This window comes from Aulonocara sp. 'chitande type north' Nkhata Bay, linkage group LG15, assembly GCF_057382095.1.
Source record: "Aulonocara sp. 'chitande type north' Nkhata Bay isolate Kocher_YH1m ecotype deep benthic linkage group LG15, A_spYH_male_GT1.1, whole genome shotgun sequence".
NCBI lineage: Eukaryota > Metazoa > Chordata > Actinopteri > Cichliformes > Cichlidae > Aulonocara > Aulonocara sp. 'chitande type north' Nkhata Bay.
The window spans coordinates 11,966,954-11,987,161 of NC_141358.1; the positions used below are offsets into that span (position 1 = coordinate 11,966,954).

The 20,208-nt window shown below is 38.7% G+C and overlaps 3 protein-coding genes across 4 annotated transcripts; all 3 read left to right on the plus strand.

Moving 5' to 3' along the window:
• Positions 1-5,480, plus strand: LOC147312608 (F-box only protein 30-like). 2 transcript variants are annotated; one of them, XM_086264588.1, is made up of 3 exons: positions 1-178; positions 2,337-4,466; positions 4,658-5,480. In XM_086264588.1, exons 2-3 carry the CDS (start codon positions 2,388-2,390, stop codon positions 4,850-4,852), a joined length of 2,274 nt encoding a protein of 757 aa, XP_086120714.1. In that variant the 5' UTR covers positions 1-178; positions 2,337-2,387; the 3' UTR covers positions 4,853-5,480. The 2 variants fall into 2 exon arrangements, with proteins under 2 accessions (XP_086120714.1, XP_086120715.1); XM_086264589.1 differs by lacking the exon at positions 1-178 and adding an exon at positions 236-378.
• Positions 5,481-8,180: 2,700 nt separating this feature from the next.
• On the plus strand, positions 8,181-8,725 carry LOC147312609 (polyunsaturated fatty acid lipoxygenase ALOX12-like). Its single transcript, XM_086264448.1, has 2 exons — positions 8,181-8,231; positions 8,467-8,725. The coding sequence occupies exons 1-2, from the start codon at positions 8,181-8,183 to the stop codon at positions 8,644-8,646; spliced, it is 231 nt and encodes a 76-aa protein (XP_086120574.1). The 3' UTR covers positions 8,647-8,725.
• A 2,926-nt stretch (positions 8,726-11,651) lies between these two features.
• Positions 11,652-18,929, plus strand: LOC147312610 (hydroperoxide isomerase ALOXE3-like). The gene is made up of 14 exons (XM_086263695.1): positions 11,652-11,798; positions 13,887-14,091; positions 14,228-14,309; positions 14,423-14,545; positions 14,669-14,772; positions 15,005-15,177; positions 15,254-15,397; positions 15,570-15,773; positions 15,924-16,010; positions 16,116-16,282; positions 16,529-16,650; positions 16,743-16,843; positions 17,537-17,707; positions 17,810-18,929. Exons 1-14 carry the CDS (start codon positions 11,652-11,654, stop codon positions 17,987-17,989), a joined length of 2,010 nt encoding a protein of 669 aa, XP_086119821.1. The 3' UTR covers positions 17,990-18,929.
• The last annotated feature ends 1,279 nt before the right edge of the window (positions 18,930-20,208 follow it).

Sequence of the window (20,208 nt, forward strand, 5' to 3'; positions counted from 1 at the left end):
GCGCTTTGGTCAATAAAGTTTTGAACACAAAAAAAGAGAAAGGCTGAGAGGATATGTAGCTAGCTACTGGCTATCATTAGCACTTTCTCTATAGCCGTAACTGCAGTTAACAGCTGGGTTTGTTGTAATTTTTTTAAATACTTTTGATCGGACTTTTTGCTGCCAACATTACGATCAGGTAAGAAGTGCCCTGCATGCTAGCCCGGGTTTATACCGCTGTTGTTTTGAACCGTTCAACTTCCGAGCTAGCTAGCTGTTGTTAGCTAACAGTATGAGCCTGCCTGCCATTGTTATAAAAACAAGTTGATTTGATGGTGAAGGAGCTGATGACAACAAACAAGCTTGCAGCACTGGACTCGTAATATACTACTGTACACGGTAGTGAAAGCTTCTCGTCTTTTTTTGCTCTTGTTTTAAGTAAACGTAGCGAGGAACATTAATCTAGCCACGCTGTGTTTTTGTGTTACGTTTGTTGTCAGTGAATGCGCTTTATTTGGGTCAGACATCTGAAAAGAGATGCTGGTTAAAAAAAAAAAGTAACTAGTATTGTTTTGTTAAAATATTGTGGATGTTAGTCGCGTGTTTGGTTATGTATTTATACATACTGCAAGATTTAGAAGTGACGGGGTAGCGTTTAACTTTCCAATGGATTTGTTTGCATTCACTCGTTTGCCTGAAGTGGTTACAGAAACAGATGCTCTGAGTAACTTGCCACTGGCATCAGGGTTTTTTTTGTTTTGTTTTGCTTTGCTTTTAATCTTTTTACACGTGAGATTTAAAAATGGCTGCACAGTAAGTGTCCTTTCTACATGTCCAGCTTCGTTGGATACATTTTAGACGTGTTTCCTACTCTTAAAGATGTCACTAGCTGATCTCTGGCTACAAAAGAACTTTATTTAATGTGTTCTGTTCACAACTTCTGTTAAAGTCTTTAATATAATCTAGAATCATTCATTATGAGCCAACACACTTTTGCATTTTATGCCCGTAGGAAGTTAAACTTTAAGTGCACTATCAAATGCTAGTGCAACAGTGGAATTACACTGGCTATGTAGATTCTTAAAGATGAAGATTTATTTTGCTCCTAAATTTGCTTTAATACAATTTATTTGTTTTGTAAGATTTTTTTGGAGCCTTGCCAGTGAATGACATAATAGATACAGCAATGTGTTTATTATACTCAAAACGAGTATGCTGTTTTTCAGTATAAGTTCATTTGTAACATGTTATAAACAGAACACACTGCCGACTCAAATCATGCACAAAATTAGGGAGATATGTTATTCTCCTGTCCAAAATGTGAAAAAGAAAACGTTTTAGCGTCCTGCACTGACCAGGGAATTTTCCTAATAAGGTACTGTATGAGACAGCCTTTTAGGTGTGTCACGTGACTGCAGCTGAGTTTGTTATTCTTTAGCAGAGAGGGCACTGTTTCACAGTTGCCATGCAGGCTTCATTCATGGAAAGAAGAAAACTGCAGAATATTTAGGTTTGCTTTGTAACTACTGATTTTTTTCCCCAGTGCATTCATATGAGGCATGTTATGTTGTATGCAGAGGGGGCAAGTATAATGCGCCGCTCTTTCATGAAATAATATGTGACAATAAATTAAAACGGTTCGTACACTTCTTTAGAAATATACTGCAATGAACTACAGTAAAAGTCTCTTAAATGCAGTTTCTGCTACCTAGAAATATCATTTCTGTTGTATTACCTACTTTTCTTGTTGCACTTTTAAGAAGCTTTGATGCTTTGCTTACATGCTATTTGGTTGAAATAAAGATCTTTAGTACTGAGGCATGGCTCTCATGTGTGACATCTACTGGTTTGTTGTAGTTGTAACAACCTTTCAAGACTTGACTAAAACTCTAGGACAGCATAATACTGATTTTATAGTTTCCTTTATTTTATGTGTACAAGGAAGGGCTCAGACGGCTACTTTTTTTTTTTTTTAAATTCTTTTATCTTTAATATTTCTCATTTAGAAAGAACAGCTGTAGTAAATGCAGATATGCAATGTGCAACATACTTCATGTGGTGCCGAGATGGCGTACATGTCAGTTATTGTTGTTAGCAGGTATATTCCCAGTGACCATTGTGAACTGTCTTTTCAAGATGATGCTATTTATTCTAATTGTAAAACGCAAAATATAGCAAAAAATAAAAAAAATCTTGGTTTCGTCATTTACTGTATTGTAATAATATCACACTGCATTCTGTTGCTTTTTGACTCGAGCTCCGATACTGTATTAAAGCAGTCTGCTCCACAGATGTGGAGCAGACTTTGTTGCTAATGTGTCGTCGCCCTACACTTACTGCATTTGATCTTTTGGCAGGACTGTGGACTGTCTTCTTCCAGAGTCACTCCCCATCACTCTGGTCTGAAGATGGAAGAGGACCATGTTCACTGTATTTCCTGTTTTAACCAGAGGTGCACAGTCAAAGCTGAAACAGGAGTTTCTTGCGAGCTTATAACGTGTCCTTTGGTTTGTGGGGCTGTTTTTCACTCCTGCAAAGTGGATGAACATCAACTTATGTGCCCACTGATGAGGATTCCTTGCCTAAACAGTGGATATGGTTGCCCCGCCACCCTGGTGCGCAACCAGATGTATGCTCACCTGGAAGTGTGTCCAGCTGGACTTGTGTGCTGTACTATGGAGTGGAACAGATGGCCTGTTAGCTGCCTGGATTATACTTCCTATGAAAGCCTGAGCCGTGGTGTGGAAGAGGTGGAGCAGCTGGACATGGCACTTGCCCTTCAGGACCAGCGTACACTGCTGGAGTCCCTCAAGGTGATTGCCATGGCACCTACTGCACAAGGAGAGCCACTTGTCAGTGTTAGTAAAGAGAACAGAGCGACACACTCCACTTTACAAACATGTGCTCCTAAGGCCTCCTCATTTATTCAGTCACCTTCCCCGCTGCCAGCCACTCATCAAGCACAGCCACACCCACCAGGCTCAGCAAAGGAGAAAATTTTCAGTGGAATTAATGGCTTGAATGAAGAGCACTTTGGTAAACTGTATGAGGCCACAGTTGAGACTGCAAGAAGCTTAGCTGCTGCTTTAGACTTTGTTAGCAGTGCCAGCTCTGGTGAAACCAGCGCAGAGCGTGTGAACAAAGAAGCTGCTGTACAGAAAAGTAGATTGAGCAACAATGGAGACTTTCAGAATGGACTGGAAGACGAAACACCTGCAGCTTCAGATAGTTTGCATAAAAGCGGCATTGAGGAGGAAAGTGTTTGTTCAAGCTGCTTGAGTGGAAATGGGTCTCTAAACGAAACAGACGTAATGATTGTGAATACAGCCAATGGACCATTTTTAGGGGCACCTGAGGCTTGTCTTGAGACGGCCTGTCCCATTGAGGTTCAAGATAACTTGCATGCTGATGACTCTCAAGAATTACTTGCCTGTCAAATGGCACCTCCACTCCATGTCAGAAAGCCTGTGGCACAGAGGGCTGGTCATATCGTTCTAGAAGATAGAGGGCTCTTTCTTTCAGAAAACCATGGGGTCAAGAGGAACTACCAGACCTTTAGGGGCCCAAGCCAATCTTCATTTTCTAATGGTCAGATGGGTATCACTCCAGGCAGGTCATTGTCTAGGTTCCAACCCGTAATGGAGGACAAGGCAGTGGATACTTCAGAGCTAGAGCAGGATGACGACCCCATGGGTCTAGGAGAGATCGATCTGATCACAGCAGCCCTGCTCTTCTGTTTAGAGGAGTCTAGAGAGTGCAGAAGGATCTCTGATACAGTCTATATTGATGGTTACCATGTTAACTTTGGCACACAGACTTTCACCTTTCCTGCTGCAATCTTAGTAACTAACACCAGAGTGGGTGACATGGCCTCTGCTTCTGCCTGCGACCATGCTGCCCCACAGATCTCCTACCCCAGCCCTTTCCGTACCCTCCGCTTAGGTCTCGTCCTGGAAGCTCTGGAGGTCGAGGCAGTCCCCCATAACCGTTACCTCCCCCCTAACCCCCGCTACCAGCATATGTTCCCCTTTATCTGTGGTCAGTCATTCCGCCGGGACCAGTTTTCATCCCATTTCACAAATGTCCACGGTGACATTCACGCTGGTCTCAATGGTTGGATGGAGCAACGCTGCCCCCTGGCATATTATGGCTGCACGTTTTCCCAAAGAAGATTTTACCCATCTGTCCAGGGGGCAAAGGTGATTCATGACAGGCACCTCAAATCCTTTGGAGTCCAGCCTTGCCCTAAAGCAAAACTTCCAGGTGACTCCCAGTCAGACCAGTTTAGTGGGCTTCCTATTGAGATACTGTGGCACATAGCTGGATTCCTGGACAGTTTCAGCTTGTGCCAGCTGTCATTGGTATCAAGGACTATGAGGGAAGTGTGTGCCAGCCTCCTTCAGACCAGGGGTGTAGTGGACCTGCAGTGGGAGCGAAGACAAAGCCCTGGTCCTCATGGCACTGTGTCATGGCAGACGAAAAATAAAGTAAGCAGAAATCCAGTGTACTGTACTGTATACTGGTGTTTAACTATTTCTCTAAAATAGTTATTAAAATTTCTTGTTAGCACCAATGTATATAGCTATCGTACTACCTATATTAAATGCAAAGTAATATATAAAAGGCCAGATTTTAAAGATAATAAATCAAAAACTACTTTTTTTATTTACTACCCCAGGTTTGGCGATTCAGCACTGCCTTCAGCCCGGTGTTAGCGTGGGGCTTCACTGATGTCCCCAGCATGTCAAACCACCTTAAGAAGTGCCACTTCAACAATGTGGAGCACAAGACCGAGCCTGTACCCCTTCCTGCCATGTGCACCGCACGGGATGGACACTCACTCCGTCGCGTCCTACGCCATGTTAACATCTGACCAAACACAACCGACCAGTCAAAGCTGCATGAGATTCACTGCCGTAATCTGTGAATGCTGCAACTAAAAAAAAATCTCTTCCTGCATCACACTAGATTATGAAGAAGCCTTAATGAAAACACTTCACTTGCCAGGTTTGTTGTGTGTGTGTGTTTGAGGTCCCTGTGGAGAGAGAGAAATAAAACAAACATTTCACTTCGCATGGATATGATCTGAAAATACGCACTTATTCTGATAAGATGAACTATATTTTCTTGAGTACAGATATGCACAGTGGATTTATGTTATTCTATGTGATATGATATCTATATTAACAGGAATTTAAATGTTTTCACACTCTTGCCTTTCAGTAGTAGCCATGGGGAAAAGCAGATTGTTGTTTTTGTTTGTTTGCATAATTTCTGTCTGTCAGAAGGTATGCTAGCACTTTATATAATATTTGCTATTCCCTCTTCAGTGACCCTAAATGATATAGCTCTGATCTCTTTAAGTGTCAGCCAAGTGCAAACTTGTTGTCTGGGTGTGTAGGATGTCCGAATGTGAGTGTAAACAGATGGATAACACAGAAATGCATGTGCTTTAATACAGTTTAATAAAGTCTTTACAATTTTTGTAAAGTTATTTCTTATTTTTGGAGGGTTTGTTTCATTTATTTATTTATTTCTACTACTGTAACTAGGCTAGTATAGTTAAATCACAGTTAAATTATTAATTAAAATTGCATAGCTGTCTTTCTAAAACTAGTATTTCAGAAACTGTTGATCTACTGGTATTTCCTGCAGAACCATCTCTTGAGTTTAAAGAGGATGGTCTTCAAAATATCAAGTGAGCATCAGTTCCCTGGACATGTGTTTGCCATGTGTTCCCTAAACACATGGCAAATTTTGAAAGAGATGAACTATAGTATCAGATGACGCCACCGGGTGTTACTCCAGTCAGGTACAAACCAAAAACTGAGGCTACAATTTGCAGAGGCTCACCAAAATTGGACATTATAATATTTGAAAAACGTCTCATGAGTCTCCATTTCTGCTGCAATACATGTCTGTAAACATGAAAGCATGATTCATCCTGACTTGTATCAACAACTCAGACCACTGCTAGTGGTGTGATAGTGTGTGGGACAGTTTCTTGGGACACTTTTGGCCTCTTGGTACGGATTGAGCATTATTTAAATAGTGTACCCATCTTCCGATGGCTGCTTCCGGCAGGATAACGCCAATGTCGCAAAGCCGATTTCATCCCAAACTGGTGTCTTGAACGTGGAAATGAGGTCGTTGTACTCAAATGTCCTTCACAGTCACCAGACCTCAACCCAGTACAGCAGCTTTGGCATGTGGTGGAACAGGAGGTTTCATCCTGGCTGTGCTGCCAATAAATCGGCAGCAGTTTGCAGATTTTTTTGGCCATTATTGCAATCTATGAAAACACTGCATTTAAAAACTATAGCTACATCTATTATTGTCATCAACTCTAGAATAACATTTACGGTATAATTTAGATTAACCTCAGCTAAATTAATTATAAAACATTTTCACCACTTCTTTTTCTAGTCAAATATCAGCATTAAAATATTCATAAACAAATACAACAGTATTTATATTCTCCTGGTGAAAATACAGGAAAACTGTGGTATTTACTCAGTGATAAAAATCATCTACATTTTATAATTGTGTGAAAATATTTCTATTGCGTCTAGTACTAGATTTAGCATCAGTGTATTTATATTTTACATTTGCATTTAGATTATTCTTAATTCAAAAAGTACATCTACCACTAATGTTTTTGATTATTAATTATATTTAACTAATAATAATTATTCTCTTTTGGGTCTGACAGGATCAAACGGTTCATGAAAAACATGTTTCCTCAGAGTCTGTACAGCTGCTCATCCTACCTACTTGCAGGTATGGGAAAGAAGTCTGACTAAAATGAGCTACAGCTCCATCTGTTGGCCAGATAACATCACTGCAAAGTCTGGACTCAATCCCCAACTTCTACTACAGAGATATAATATACTAAATGCTGCTTCCTTATTCACAAGAGGTTGTCACAGTGGGTAGCTTTACATGTTTAATTTAGCAGGGTTTTTTTTTTTTTTTTTGCTGGATGCACTTCCTAATGCAACCCCAAAGGGATTTGTTTCTCCTCCCGGGATCATATAGTGAAACATCATTAGCAAGTGAAGATTAAATTAACAGAATAAGCAGAACAAGCCAACCAATCATCTAGCTGGTCCAGCCAGCAGCCCACAACCAGGCTCCACCATCAGCTAGCTGGTCCAGCCAGCAGCCCACAACCAGGCTCCACCATCAGCCCACAACCAGGCTCCACCATCACCTAGCAGGCCACAACCAGGCTCTACCACAGGTCTACCAGGTCTATCCGTCAGTCAGCATGTTATCCTCAGTAGTCTTTTTTCCTTTATTGCTTTTATTGACAGCTTTTTGTCTACATGAGGTGCAGAAACAGTCTGTGGAGCAAGAGAAACCATACTTCTTACTCCTCTCAAAGGGAACAAGGTGGGATTTTACATCTTTTAGAAGCTGTGATCATCAGCAGAGATCTCATTTCAACTGATTTAACTGATTTATTTATTCCAATATGTGTAAAAACAAATTTTTTTATTGTTCTTCTGCTTCTTATATCTGGAAATGTGCAACCTAATCCCGGTCCAGATTGCAAATGCTTAAGTACTCCTTGTGATTTTAAAACTCGAACAGGTCTTGGTATCATTCATTGAAATGTCAGAAGTCTTCTTCCCAAACTTGATTTTGTGAAAATTTGGATGACAGAGTTAGATACCGATATTCTCATATTATTAGAAACCTGGCTTACAAAATTGATTACTGACAAAGGCATAACGGGCTATAATCTTTTCCGTTGCGACCGCCCCAGAAAGGATGGCGGTGTTGCAATTTATGTAAAAAGCAAATTCCATGTTACTGTCGATTCATCGGTATCTGTTCGTAAACAGTTTGAACTTCTTGCCCTCAAGCTCCAACTTTTCAAGGGCTATTTTATTACCATTGTGGGTTGTTATAGACCCCCCTCGGCTAGTAGTAGATATTTTTACCAGCTTTGTTAAGTATATAGCACTATTATCCGATGTGTGCAAGGACACCGAGCTGCAGGAATGGATCAATGAGATATTTACACACGGCGTCTTAGGAAACAAACTCTCTGGTAAATAATAAATACCCTTAATTATATTTGTCACATAAAGCCTAGGTTATAATGAAAAATATAGTGACTGACAGTGAGCGTTCTGTTAACAGGGTTTCCGGCATCCTTTAATACTGTTGAGGAGGTGATCAAGTTTATCACCATGGTGATCTTCACAGTGTCAGTTCAACATGCTGCACTCAATAATGGACAGGTATGACAGCACGCTATGTAATTATGTTTGATCAAGTACAGTGAGTCTTTGCATCTCCAATAAGGAATTGATTCAGCTGCCTTTTGGCCACAGAGAAGTGTCTCTATTCTATTCCATGTTTCCCTGGTTTGCATTTTTGTAAAGGATACATACTGCAGCAGATCCAGAGAAACACCTCATAATTTAACAAGAAATAAAATATTTTTAGTCTGACTAACTAACTTTGCTTCTGCAGGTTCTGTTGGGTCAGTACCCTGAAGAACGATTCGATGAACCTACCCCGAAACAAATGATTAAAGAGTTTCAAGCAGAGCTGTCCTACCTCAGTGAAGAAATTACAGCAAGAAATTCTCGGCTTGAAGTACCCTACACATATCTGAACCCGACTGAAATAGAGAACAGTGTAACCATTTAGTCAACAATACATGGTATCCTGCTTTCTTTGTCTATAATTCTGGTACATATAGTACCAAGTGAGGTGACGCTGGCAGCTTCTCAGGTTTTATATTTTAGTTGTATCATGATAAATAGGCATGTACATCTACTATGTATTACATAGATTACAAGATTAGTTTGGGGACATTGGGGGACATTTTCTTTAACAAAAAAATGAGAAAATGGTTTTTAATTTGTTAGAATTTCATGCTTTTTAAAGAATATACATACAATTAAAATTGTTTGTTCCTATACGCCTAAAAGTAGCATACACATCTGAGTAACTAACCCCAGTGAGTTCAGACTGTCACTGCTTTTTTTGGTTGAAGGAGGCACATGATAGACACATAGTGTGTGCATATCAGACGTCACAAAGGATAATGCCTATTACCCTAACACACACTTGTTAACTACTTATAGATATGTAAAGGTTAGTCCTTCTTTTACAATGCTGAAGATTTAGACTATGAGCCAATGTAAAGTTTATAATAATAATAATAATGGATTGCATTTATATAGCACTTTTCAGGGCCTTCAAAGCGCTTTACAATTCCACTATTCATTCACGCTCACATTCACACACTGGTGGAGGCAAGCTACAGTTGTAACCACAGCTGCCCTGGGGCAGACTGACAGAAGCGAGGCTGTCATATTGCGCCATCGGCCCCTCTGGCCATCATCAGTAGGCGGTAGGTGAAGTGTCTTGCCCAAGGACACAACGACCGAGACTGTACGAGCCAGGGCTCGAACCGGCAACAAGACAAACTGCCAACTCTTTGAGCCACGACCGCACAAATTTATAGCACATTTGTATAAAATAAAAAGCACTGGTAATTACCAAAATCATTTTTTATGTTTCTGTAATGGTTAGTGCAGCAGTATGCACGAGCTGCATTGTAAGTATTGTTATCCATTAATTTTCAAATGTACTGTTTTATAAAAAAGAAGAAGAAATAGTAAACTAATTATTTTTTTATTAAGATACCAAATTTTATTATTTACTTGCATTCCTGAACAGAAAAAAATATATGCTTGGTTCAAGTCCAATGTGTTGGCTAAAATTTTAGTGTAAAAATGTGAACTCACTTTATTTCCCTAATAACAATATAACTCTTAATTTTAAACAACTTTTTGACAAAGTTCTAAAATATTTATTTCTTGTTTTTTTATGACAGGTGGCCTAACAAATATGTTAAGCACTGTACAGTATGCATGTTTTTTACTTTCTTTTTTAAATCTCTGTGATTCAGAATTGATTTAAAGGATCAGCCAAACAATGTAAAAACGCTGGGAAACAGAAAAATTATCAAAAAGATTATCCAAAAAAAAAAAACATGATGCAGGTACAGACCTGCAGGCAAACCTACCTCACCACACAAATTCTTCAAACTGGCTTTAAAAATAACAAACACAAAGAAGGAAATTTATTCGCAACAGAACGGTGGGAACAATCACTCTTTGTGTAAAGCTGTATGTTTTCATTTTCATCTTGCTGTGACATTAAATACCAATAAAGAAATACTAATGAGGCGCAGCAAATTCAAGCATTAAAAATCTCTTTGCATCTCTGATTTCTTTTTCTGTAGTTTCCACAATGCAATCATGGGTAAATAAAAGCTAAAGGTGACAACAGCTCGCACGCATTACGCATGTGAGCTGTTGTCACTAGACCACATATACAGTACATCACTTTATGTGGAACAGAAAGGGGAGTGGACAATTTCAGCCGAACATTCAGACAGTGATTCTCAAAATAAATCTTGGAAAATAAACTTTTATATGTAAATGTTATTCTTTGTAAATAAGGACTGTGACTTTAAAGCCTGTAGATTTTTAAGATGTTAATCATTATCTGACTTTTATCACGAATCAGATTATTTTCCTGGTGATGCCTGGGGGAGGTGGATATCTTGGAAGAGAAGAAAAACACACCCGAAACAAACATCTTGCCTGACCAGTACTGTTTTCCAGTAATGAGAAACAGATTTTATGTTCCAATACCAAACTTACATTTAAACTTTGACAACACTTTCAAGTTAAATCATCTGAACTCGTGTTAAATAAGTCACGGTTATCTATTGTACACTGTATCATACATTTGTTTAATATCATTTTAGGAATTGTAGGAATGGCTGTCACTATGTGTACTTTGATTTTTTTTCCCCTATATTTTAACTTGACTTTGTAGATATTATACAGCGACATGCATACATACAGACACACACACACACACATATACACACATATATATGTATATATACGTGTGTGTCTGTGTGTGACTTTATTTTGACAGACATATACAAGGGGATAAGCCAGTGTAGCTCTAAGAGGGTTACACAAAAAAGGGGTTACAGCACATAACCAACACTTTCTAACTATGACTGAAGAATCACCTTAAAAATCAAAACTTTCTCATAAACCTAAATTTCCATTTCTTATCCAATTCGGGGTTGCACATTGGCTGGAACTCAACTGACACTAGACAGTTTATATTTATATTGATGCTGTTTATTTGATATTAAATGGATCTACTAACCAACGGGAAAACAATAATTATCTGGAAAAATGTCTGTGAGTTTTTTTCCAAGTATAGACTACACATTCATCTAAGGAGCTGCTCTCAAGCAAACCTGATTAACCAGGCATACCTGTTAAGTGAATTTTTAAAAGGGAGAAATCAAACTCCCACTTTACTTGAAACCACAAATAAAGCCAACGACTAGTGCAGCCTCTAAGAGGAGAGTAAGAACGGCTCCAAAGCAAAGGTTTGTGTACTTACTGCGCTTGTGCTTGCTATGATAGCTGATTATCATTGCATTTTAGGTTTAATAATATACCCGGGACAAGATTCAGTGAAGCTGGGCTTAAACAAGAATTTCCTTTGATTAATATTTTTAAGTTTACAAAAGTTAACGTCTTTCTGTTGTTTGCTATCATATTTTTGAGATTTATTTTCTTCTCCTACACTTTTTCAAAGACATAACCATGGCGGTGTACAAGCTAGAGGTGACAACTGGTGACATGAAACACGCAGGGACAATGGACAATATATACATCACCCTGTTTGGAACAGAAGGGCAGAGTGACCGAACTAACTTAGACAACTTGGGCATCGACTTTAAATCCGGCAAGGTAAGATATATTCAGAGTAACAATGTTTATAAAATAGGGGTGGGGGGGGGGCTTGTTCCTTCTTCCAGAGGCAAAGTCCAGCCATGTTTTGAGTCACTATTAGGGACTAGGCAGAGAACCTACCAGCACCCGATGCCATAATATACCCTCTGTCAGTGCGCCCCAGGGTGGCTGTGGAGTGGGGGGCGGCATCACGGGCATCGGCAACAAAAAAAAAAAAAAAAAAAATTGCTCATACTCATGCTGCCCCGACATCAGCCAGCGCATATTGGGAATGGTACAGGCACCGATCGGTTTTCTATCACCCATTTGCTGGGAGTAAGGGCCCCCTCCGTTTGCGAGGTGCGCACAGGGAGGAGAGGGCGGGGCGGCGGGGGATTCTCTGGCTGGCTGGAGCAGCATCTAATAACTCGCAAAATAAAACAAAAATAAAACAAAACAACAAACACGAAAACACCAGACATTATGATACAGACTTATAATTTGCACCGATGTTTTTTTGAAATTCTATACGCGAAAAGTGAGCGCGAGAGCCCTCGGTGCGCCTGCTCGCTGCTGAAGTCAAAGTAAACTTTATTGTCATCTCCGCTACATACAGTACAGTATATAGAGAGACGAGACGACGAGGCTCCAGTTACGGCAGTGCAAGTAAACAAACAATAAATATAAGAACAGTAAGAAAATAAATATACGCGTTAGGACTCGGGGTAAAGGGATCAATAACAATTTAAAATTTATAATTTACAGTTTGATGATTTAAAGTCTGACACACAACCCGTCGAAAGGGGAGGGGGCCGGCTGCTTCCAAATAGAGCCCATATCATTCATAATGTTGTAAATTATCCTTCGATGCTTGCTCCCTCCTGGGAACACGGCGGGTCTGAGGCCGCGCTGGAATGGTAGTGCTGGGCAGGATGGCTGCTGTGTTTGCTTCGGATTACTCCTCATCCCCCATCCGACCCTGTGGCTTGTCACGTGTTCCATAATGTTGTGCTGTGGACATTTATGTGCTTTTTTCTGCAGAGGAGTTTTCTTGTTTCCTGTTCTCATGCTGTCCTCCCAGGACTCTTGTACTTTCCCATTGTAGTGTATATTTCAGTGGGGGGTTTTTTTTCTCCGACCTGTATCCCCATGTGATGTCTGTGTTGTGTGTGTAAGGTCCGGGGGGGGGGGGGTCCTATTTCACTGCAGGGCAACCTGCACGTGGCGAATAAAGCCTTCATTGATTGATTGATTGATTGATTGAAATGATGCAAAAAATATTATTTTTAAGAAATATAATAAAAACTACTGGATTGAATTGTTTATGGACTATAACAATGACAAATTCTCCCCAGCCAGTGGTTTGGTACACCTTGCTAGTATTGGGGAGGGAACACTATTTTCCTTCAGAACTGCCTTAATAGAGAAAAATTCCTCTGAGAATTTGAGCCATCTTGCAGTTGCACCAGATTTTCCAACTGTGTATCCATGATGTGCATCTTCTGTTCCAAAACATGCCAAAGGAGCTCTGATGTCTGGTAACGGTGGAGGCCATTTGAGTACAGTGAGCTCATTGTAATGTTCAAGAAGCATGTTTTAGATCATTTGAATGATGCTCAAGTGGTACTAAGAGGCCTAGAAGGTGCCAAGAAAATTATTCCCGCACCATTACACCACCAGCAGCCTGGTCCATGCTTTCAACATGTCCATGCTTTCATGTTGTATTATGCTTTCATTATGCCAAATTGTGACCCCTGCAGCAGAAATCAAGACAACTCCAATATTCACCCAGGCTTTTGATGCTCAGTTTGAATTTCAGCAGGGTTTACCATGTCTATATCCCAAAATGAATCTAGTTGTTGCCATTTGATTGACCATATTTGTGCATTAATGAGCAGCAGAAAAGGTGTACCTAATATAGTGTCCTGTGAATGTATATTGAAGTCCACTAAATTCTGTCTTTTTTTCCCTAGCACTTGAAAGCTTTAACTTGTGTGACTGCACTATTGCAGGAGTCTCTATCTTGCTTTCAACATGCATGTATGATAAAGTTGAATAATGCAATGAGTTTGCTTTTTAACGTTTGTTTTATATTCTGACTTCCAGACGGGAGCGTACACCATAAAAACCAGTATGTCACTGGGAAAGCTTCTTCTTGTCAAGGCTGAGAAAGATCCATTTTTTCTAATCTCAGAAGATGAGTGGTACTGCTCCAGAATAGTGGTGACCACTCCAGAGGGAGACGTCGTTCTCTTCCCCTGTTACAGATGGATCTCCAGGGGAGAGCTGGTGGAGCTCAGAGGAGGGCGAGGTCTTCTAAAAAATGAAATGGCAATTCATTATAAGTTAATGATGCTAACATCATTGAATGTTTTTCAAACTATGTTGTATTTTGCTTTTGACTATTTTTTTATTTATTTATTTGAAACTGTTTTTATACCTCACAGCTATGAAGGTTTTTGAGGATGATCATCCTCTGCTGATTGATCACAGAAGAAATGAGCTACTAGATAAAAAGAAATTGTACCAGTAAGTTTACATGCATATTTATACTGCTAATACTCTTACTTTTGTGTCTTTTAACATTAAACATTGAGCTATACACATGACTTTACACTTTTCTTTTTTGTTGTTGTTTTTAGATGGGAGATCACAGATGAAAAGCTACCACACCACAGCCATTTTAAAAATGTGTCTGAGTTTCCAGCTGAACTACGTTTCTCTGCAGCCAAATCAGATGAGATGTTTCATACCAAAAGGATGACGTAAGTTGGGAATTCAATCTGTATCTTAATAGTAGCTCCAAAAAAAGGGCAAAAGATTTTTTTGAATTGTGAATTACTGGTCATGTATCTTGTTTAAAATTTTTCTTACTCCTCCTCACTTAGTGGTGCTGAACTGATGTTCAAGGGGCTCGCTGGATCTACTGAACAATGGAAAAACACAGATGATATGAAGAAGATCTTTTGGTTCAAAAAGACTACAATATCAGGTAGAAAACACCATCTTGGTGAAATACATCTACATCAACGGCTGACGGCGTCAATAACTGTCAACAGCTAAACCTGAAGAAATTAGACTGTTTTATTGGGCCGTATTTTAAAGGACAGTCTGAATCTCGTTTTTCTTTGTTGTTAGCAGTGATTATGAGCAGGTACTCATTTGTAAAAGCTCAATGATTACTGACAAGATAGGAAACAATATTTTTTGCCAATGTGTTTCAGAGTATGTCATGCAACACTGGAAGGATGATGACTTTTTTGGATTCCAGTTTCTGAATGCTATAAACCCAAATGTGATCAAGAGGTGCTCAGAACTTCCCCCAAACTTTTCCGTCACAGAGGAGATGGTGAAGCCATTCCTGAGAGATGGGACCTCCTTGAAGCAGGAAATGGGGGTATGAATGAAACGTAGTTTTAAAATTTGCTGTCTCCAGTTAACTTCTGAGCTTCTGTTCTCTGTTGTTTGTTCAGAAAGGAAATATCTTCATCTGTGACCAGAAGATCATGGATGGAATACCCACCAGGATGTATGATGGTCACCCTCTGCAAGTGGCAGCTGGCTTGTGTTTGTTCTACATGAACCCAGAGAACAAACTGATGCCAATTGCAATACAGGTATTTTACTGAGAGAACAGATGGCATTCATATTATGAGCTCTTTTGTGTTGCGCAGTGATGACGTGCGTGTGGAGCCACTGGTATCATTATGCATTTAAGTTGTAGTTTTTCTCTCTTTTTGTTTTTATTTTTTCAATATATTTATTATCTTTATTTTCTTATAAATCCAGCTGCATCAACAGCCTTCTGAGCAGAACCCCATCTTTCTGCCCAGTGACTCTGAGGCAGACTGGCTGCTAGCCAAGCTGTTTATTAGAAGTTCAGATCTACTGGAACATCAAGCAGTCTATCACCTCATGAGCACTCACTTTCTGGCAGAGGTCTTTGCTATTGCTACTTTCCGCTGCTTCCCTGAGATTCATCCTCTCTACAAGGTAAAATGACACCACAAATTAACAGGTGTGGTAATATATACTATAGAAAAACGTATTTCAACATTAAAAATAATTTCTTTTCTGTTAACAGAACTTCACTTTGATTTGTATTCTAACTTGTATTTGGTATTTTACCCTCTGTCTGCACAGCTTCTGATCCCACACTTCCGTTACACTCTGAACATAAACAGCGGGGCTCGCAACTCTCTTTTGGGACCTGATGGGCCTTTAACCATTGTATGCATATGTACATCCCAACGCTCTCATAGTTCTTGTATTTTATATTTCCATAACTATAAATTCTAGAAACCTACCAAACTGCAACTATTTAATTACCAATAGAGTTCACTTGGATATGAGGGGATAAAAGAGCTCATGAGACGGGGTCTCTCCAGAATGACCTACAGCTCCCTCTGCCTGCCAGAGAACATCGCTGCACGAGAACTGCAGTCAATCCCCAATTTCTACTACAGAGATGATGGCCTCAAACTGTGGAACATCATCAACAGGTCAGGATTAAATTAACTGTATGGAAATAATACAGTTTTTAAGCAACAGCATTGCAATACAGCTGCAAGATGTTCATTACTAGATAATATTAATCTGATTTTGTTAGTTTGGTACACTACAGATTGCATTTATATTTTTGCAACTACAACAGTGATTAATTGATGGAACTTGGTGTTAATATGGTTTTACAATGCAAATTTAATGTAAAATTGTATTTACATGCATATATTACATATTTTTACCAGCTTTGTTAAGTACATAGTAGAGCACTATTATCCATCAGACAGCGATGTGTGCAAGGACACCGAGCTGCAAGAATGGATCAATGAGATATTTACACACGGCGTCTTAGGAAACAAACTCTCTGGTAAATAATAAATACCCTTAATTATATTTGTCACATAAAGCCTAGGTTATAATGAAAAATATAGTGACTGACAGTGAGCGTTCTGTTAACAGGGTTTCCGGCATCCTTTAATACTGTTGAGGAGGTGATTAAGTTTATCACCATGGTGATCTTCACAGTGTCAGTTCAACATGCTGCACTCAATAATGGACAGGTATGACAGCACGCTATGTAATTATGTTTGATCAAGTACAGTGAGTCTTTGCATCTCCAATAAGGAATTGATTCAGCTGCCTTTTGGCCACAGAGAAGTGTCTCTATTCTATTCCATGTTTCCCTGGTTTGCATTTTTGTAAAGGATACATACTGCAGCAGATCCAGAGAAACACCTCATAATTTAACAAGAAATTTAGGAGCATTTGGCTGAGTCAAGTCATTCCAAGTTACTGCACCCAGTTCTTTGGATCATTGTCCCATCATGCTGCGATAAGCTGAGTTATCAGATTTTATGCAAACATGTGAATGTTGTCAAATTCTGACATTCTGAAACCAACTACATTTTCCAGATATTCAACTTTCACCTAATGTTATCATAAGGTGAAGCAAAAATCAAAAAACACACATTATGGCACGCAAAATCTTGGACCACATTTATCATTTATATAACTATATAAAACATTTAGTAAAATCTTCTTTGTCAGTTATTCTCTCCGACTATAATTCCCTTTGCTTTATGTATCAGAAAAACATAATAGAAGAATAATAGAATTTGCTGTAGCTCTGAAGATATTGATAGATAATGTTTAACATGAGAACAGATATCTACCCTTATTTACATAGATACAATAGCTATGTCCTTTGTTTGAAAAATAAAGCAAGTCATTTATAAAAACTTGTTTCATTCTAGTTTGACTACAGCTCCTGGATGCCCTATGGCTCAGGCTTGCTTCACAAACCTGCTCCAACCACAAAGGGGCAGTCAAGCATGACGACATTATTGGAGACTCTTCCAAATATTGGGGAGACAGTAAAGTTTGCAGGAATGCTTTGGGTACTTTCCCACAAGTATACAGATGTGGTATGTATCTTTTTTTGCTTTTCATGCTTTATTTATATTCCTTTAAAAAAAATATCACAAATAAAATATTTTTAGTCTGACTAACTAACTTTGCTTCTGCAGGTTCTGTTGGGTCAGTACCCTGAAGAACGATTCGATGAACCTACCCCGAAACAAATGATTAAAGAGTTTCAAGCAGAGCTGTCCTACCTCAGTGAAGAAATTACAGCAAGAAATTCTCGGCTTGAAGTACCCTACACATATCTGAACCCGACTGAAATAGAGAACAGTGTAACCATTTAGTCAACAATACATGGTATCCTGCTTTCTTTGTCTATAATTCTGGTACATATAGTACCAAGTGAGGTGACGCTGGCAGCTTCTCAGGTTTTATATGTTAGTTGTATCATGATAAATAGGCATGTTCATTTTTTGTATCTACTGTGTATTACATAGATTAAGAGATTAGTTTGGGGACATTGGGGGACTTTTTTTTTTTTACAATAAAATGATAAAATGGTTTTTAATTTGTTAGAATTTCATGCTTTTTAAAGAATATACATACAATTAAAATAGTTTGTTCCTATACGCCTAAAAGTAGCATGCACATCTGAGACTATCACTCCTTTTTTTTTGGTTGTAGGAGGCACATGATTGACACATAGTGTGTGCATAGCTAATGTTACCAAGGATATGTAAAGGTTAGTTCTTCTTTTACAATGCTGAAGATTTAGACTGTGAGCCAATGTAAGGTTTATAGCACAGTTGTCTAAAATAAAAAGCACTGGTAATTACCAAAATCATTTTTTATGTTTCTGTAATGGTTAGTGCAGCAGTATGCACGAGCTGCATTGTAAGTATTGTTATCCATTAATTTTCAAATTTACTGTTTTATAAAAAAAGAAGAAGAAATAGTAAAGCTCATTATTTTTTAATTAAGATACCAAATTTTATTATTTACTTGCATTCCTGAACAGAAAAAAATATATGTTTGGTTCAAGTCCAACGTGTTGGCTAAAATTTGGGTATAAAAATGTGAACTCACTTTATTTCCCTAATAACAATATAATTCTTAATTTTAAACAACTTTTTGGGAAATTTCTAAAATATTTATTTTGTTTTCATGACAGATGGCCTAACAAATATGTTAAGCAATGTACAATATACATTTTTTTCACTTTCTTTTGAAAGGAGGAAATTTATTCATGACAGAACGGTGGGAACAATCACTCTTTGTGTAAAGCTGTATGTTTTAATTTTCATCTTGCTGTGACATTAAATACCAATAAAGAAATACTAATGAGGCGCAGCAAATTCAAGCATTAAAAATCTCTTTGCATCTCTGATTTCTTTTTCTGTAGTTTCCACAATGCAATCATGGGTAAATAAAAGCTAAAGGTGACAACAGCTCGCACGCATTACGCATGTGAGCTGTTGTCACTAGACCACATATACAGTACATCACTTTATGTGGAACAGAAAGGGGAGTGGACAATTTCAGCCGAACATTCAGACAGTGATTCTCAAAATAAATCTTGGAAAATAAACTTTTATATGTAAATGTTATTCTTTGTAAATAAGGACTGTGACTTTAAAGCCTGTAGATTTTTAAGATGTTAATCATTATCTGACTTTTATCACGAATCAGATTATTTTCCTGGTGATGCCTGAGGGAGGTGGATATCTTGGAAGAGAAGAAAAACACACCCGAAACAAACATCTTGCCTGACCAGTACTGTTTTCCAGTAATGAGAAACAGATTTTATGTTCCAATACCAAACTTACATTTAAACTTTGACAACACTTTCAAGTTAAATCATCTGAACTCGTGTTAAATAAGTCACGGTTATCTATTGTACACTGTATCATACATTTGTTTAATATCATTTTAGGAATTGTAGGAATGGCTGTCACTATGTGTACTTTGATTTTTTTCCCCCTATATTTTAACTTGACTTTGTAGATATTAACATACATACATACAGACACACACACACACACACACATATATATATGTGTGTGTGTGTGTGTGTGTGTGTATATATATATATATATATATATATATATATATACACATATATATATATATATATATATATATATATATATATATATATATATATATATATATATATATATATATCCCTCAAATATAAAATTTTTTAAAAAAAACACCCAGCACGCCCCTGCGGGCGGTTTATCCTTCAAGCTCGGGTCCTCTACCAGAGGCCTGGGAGCTTGAGGGTCCTGCATAGTATCTTAGCTGTTCCCAGGACTGCGCTCTTCTGGACAGAGATCTCCGATGTTGTTCCCGGGATCTGCTGGAGCAACTCGCCTAGCTTGGGAGTCACCGCACCTAGTGCTCCTATTACCACGGGGACCACCGTTACCTTCACCCTCCACATCCTCTCGAGCTCTTCTCTGAGCCCTTGGTGTTTCTCCAGTTTCTCGTGTTCCTTCTTCCTGATATAAAATCCCAAATGGGATCAAGAGGTGCACAGAACGTCGTGGCGGGAACGTGT

Coding starts and splice junctions, on each gene's coding strand:
- LOC147312608 (XM_086264588.1), top strand. CDS start 2,388: ATGGAAGAGGACCATGTTCACTGTATTTCCTGTTTTAACCAGAGGTGC. Junction 4,467..4,657: donor CATGGCAGACGAAAAATAAA/GTAAGCAGAAAT, acceptor TTACTACCCCAG/GTTTGGCGATTCAGCACTGC.
- LOC147312609 (XM_086264448.1), top strand. CDS start 8,181: ATGGTGATCTTCACAGTGTCAGTTCAACATGCTGCACTCAATAATGGA. Junction 8,232..8,466: donor CTGCACTCAATAATGGACAG/GTATGACAGCAC, acceptor TTGCTTCTGCAG/GTTCTGTTGGGTCAGTACCC.
- LOC147312610 (XM_086263695.1), top strand. CDS start 11,652: ATGGCGGTGTACAAGCTAGAGGTGACAACTGGTGACATGAAACACGCA. Junction 14,546..14,668: donor TTTCATACCAAAAGGATGAC/GTAAGTTGGGAA, acceptor CTCCTCACTTAG/TGGTGCTGAACTGATGTTCA. Junction 16,651..16,742: donor CTTAGGAAACAAACTCTCTG/GTAAATAATAAA, acceptor TTCTGTTAACAG/GGTTTCCGGCATCCTTTAAT.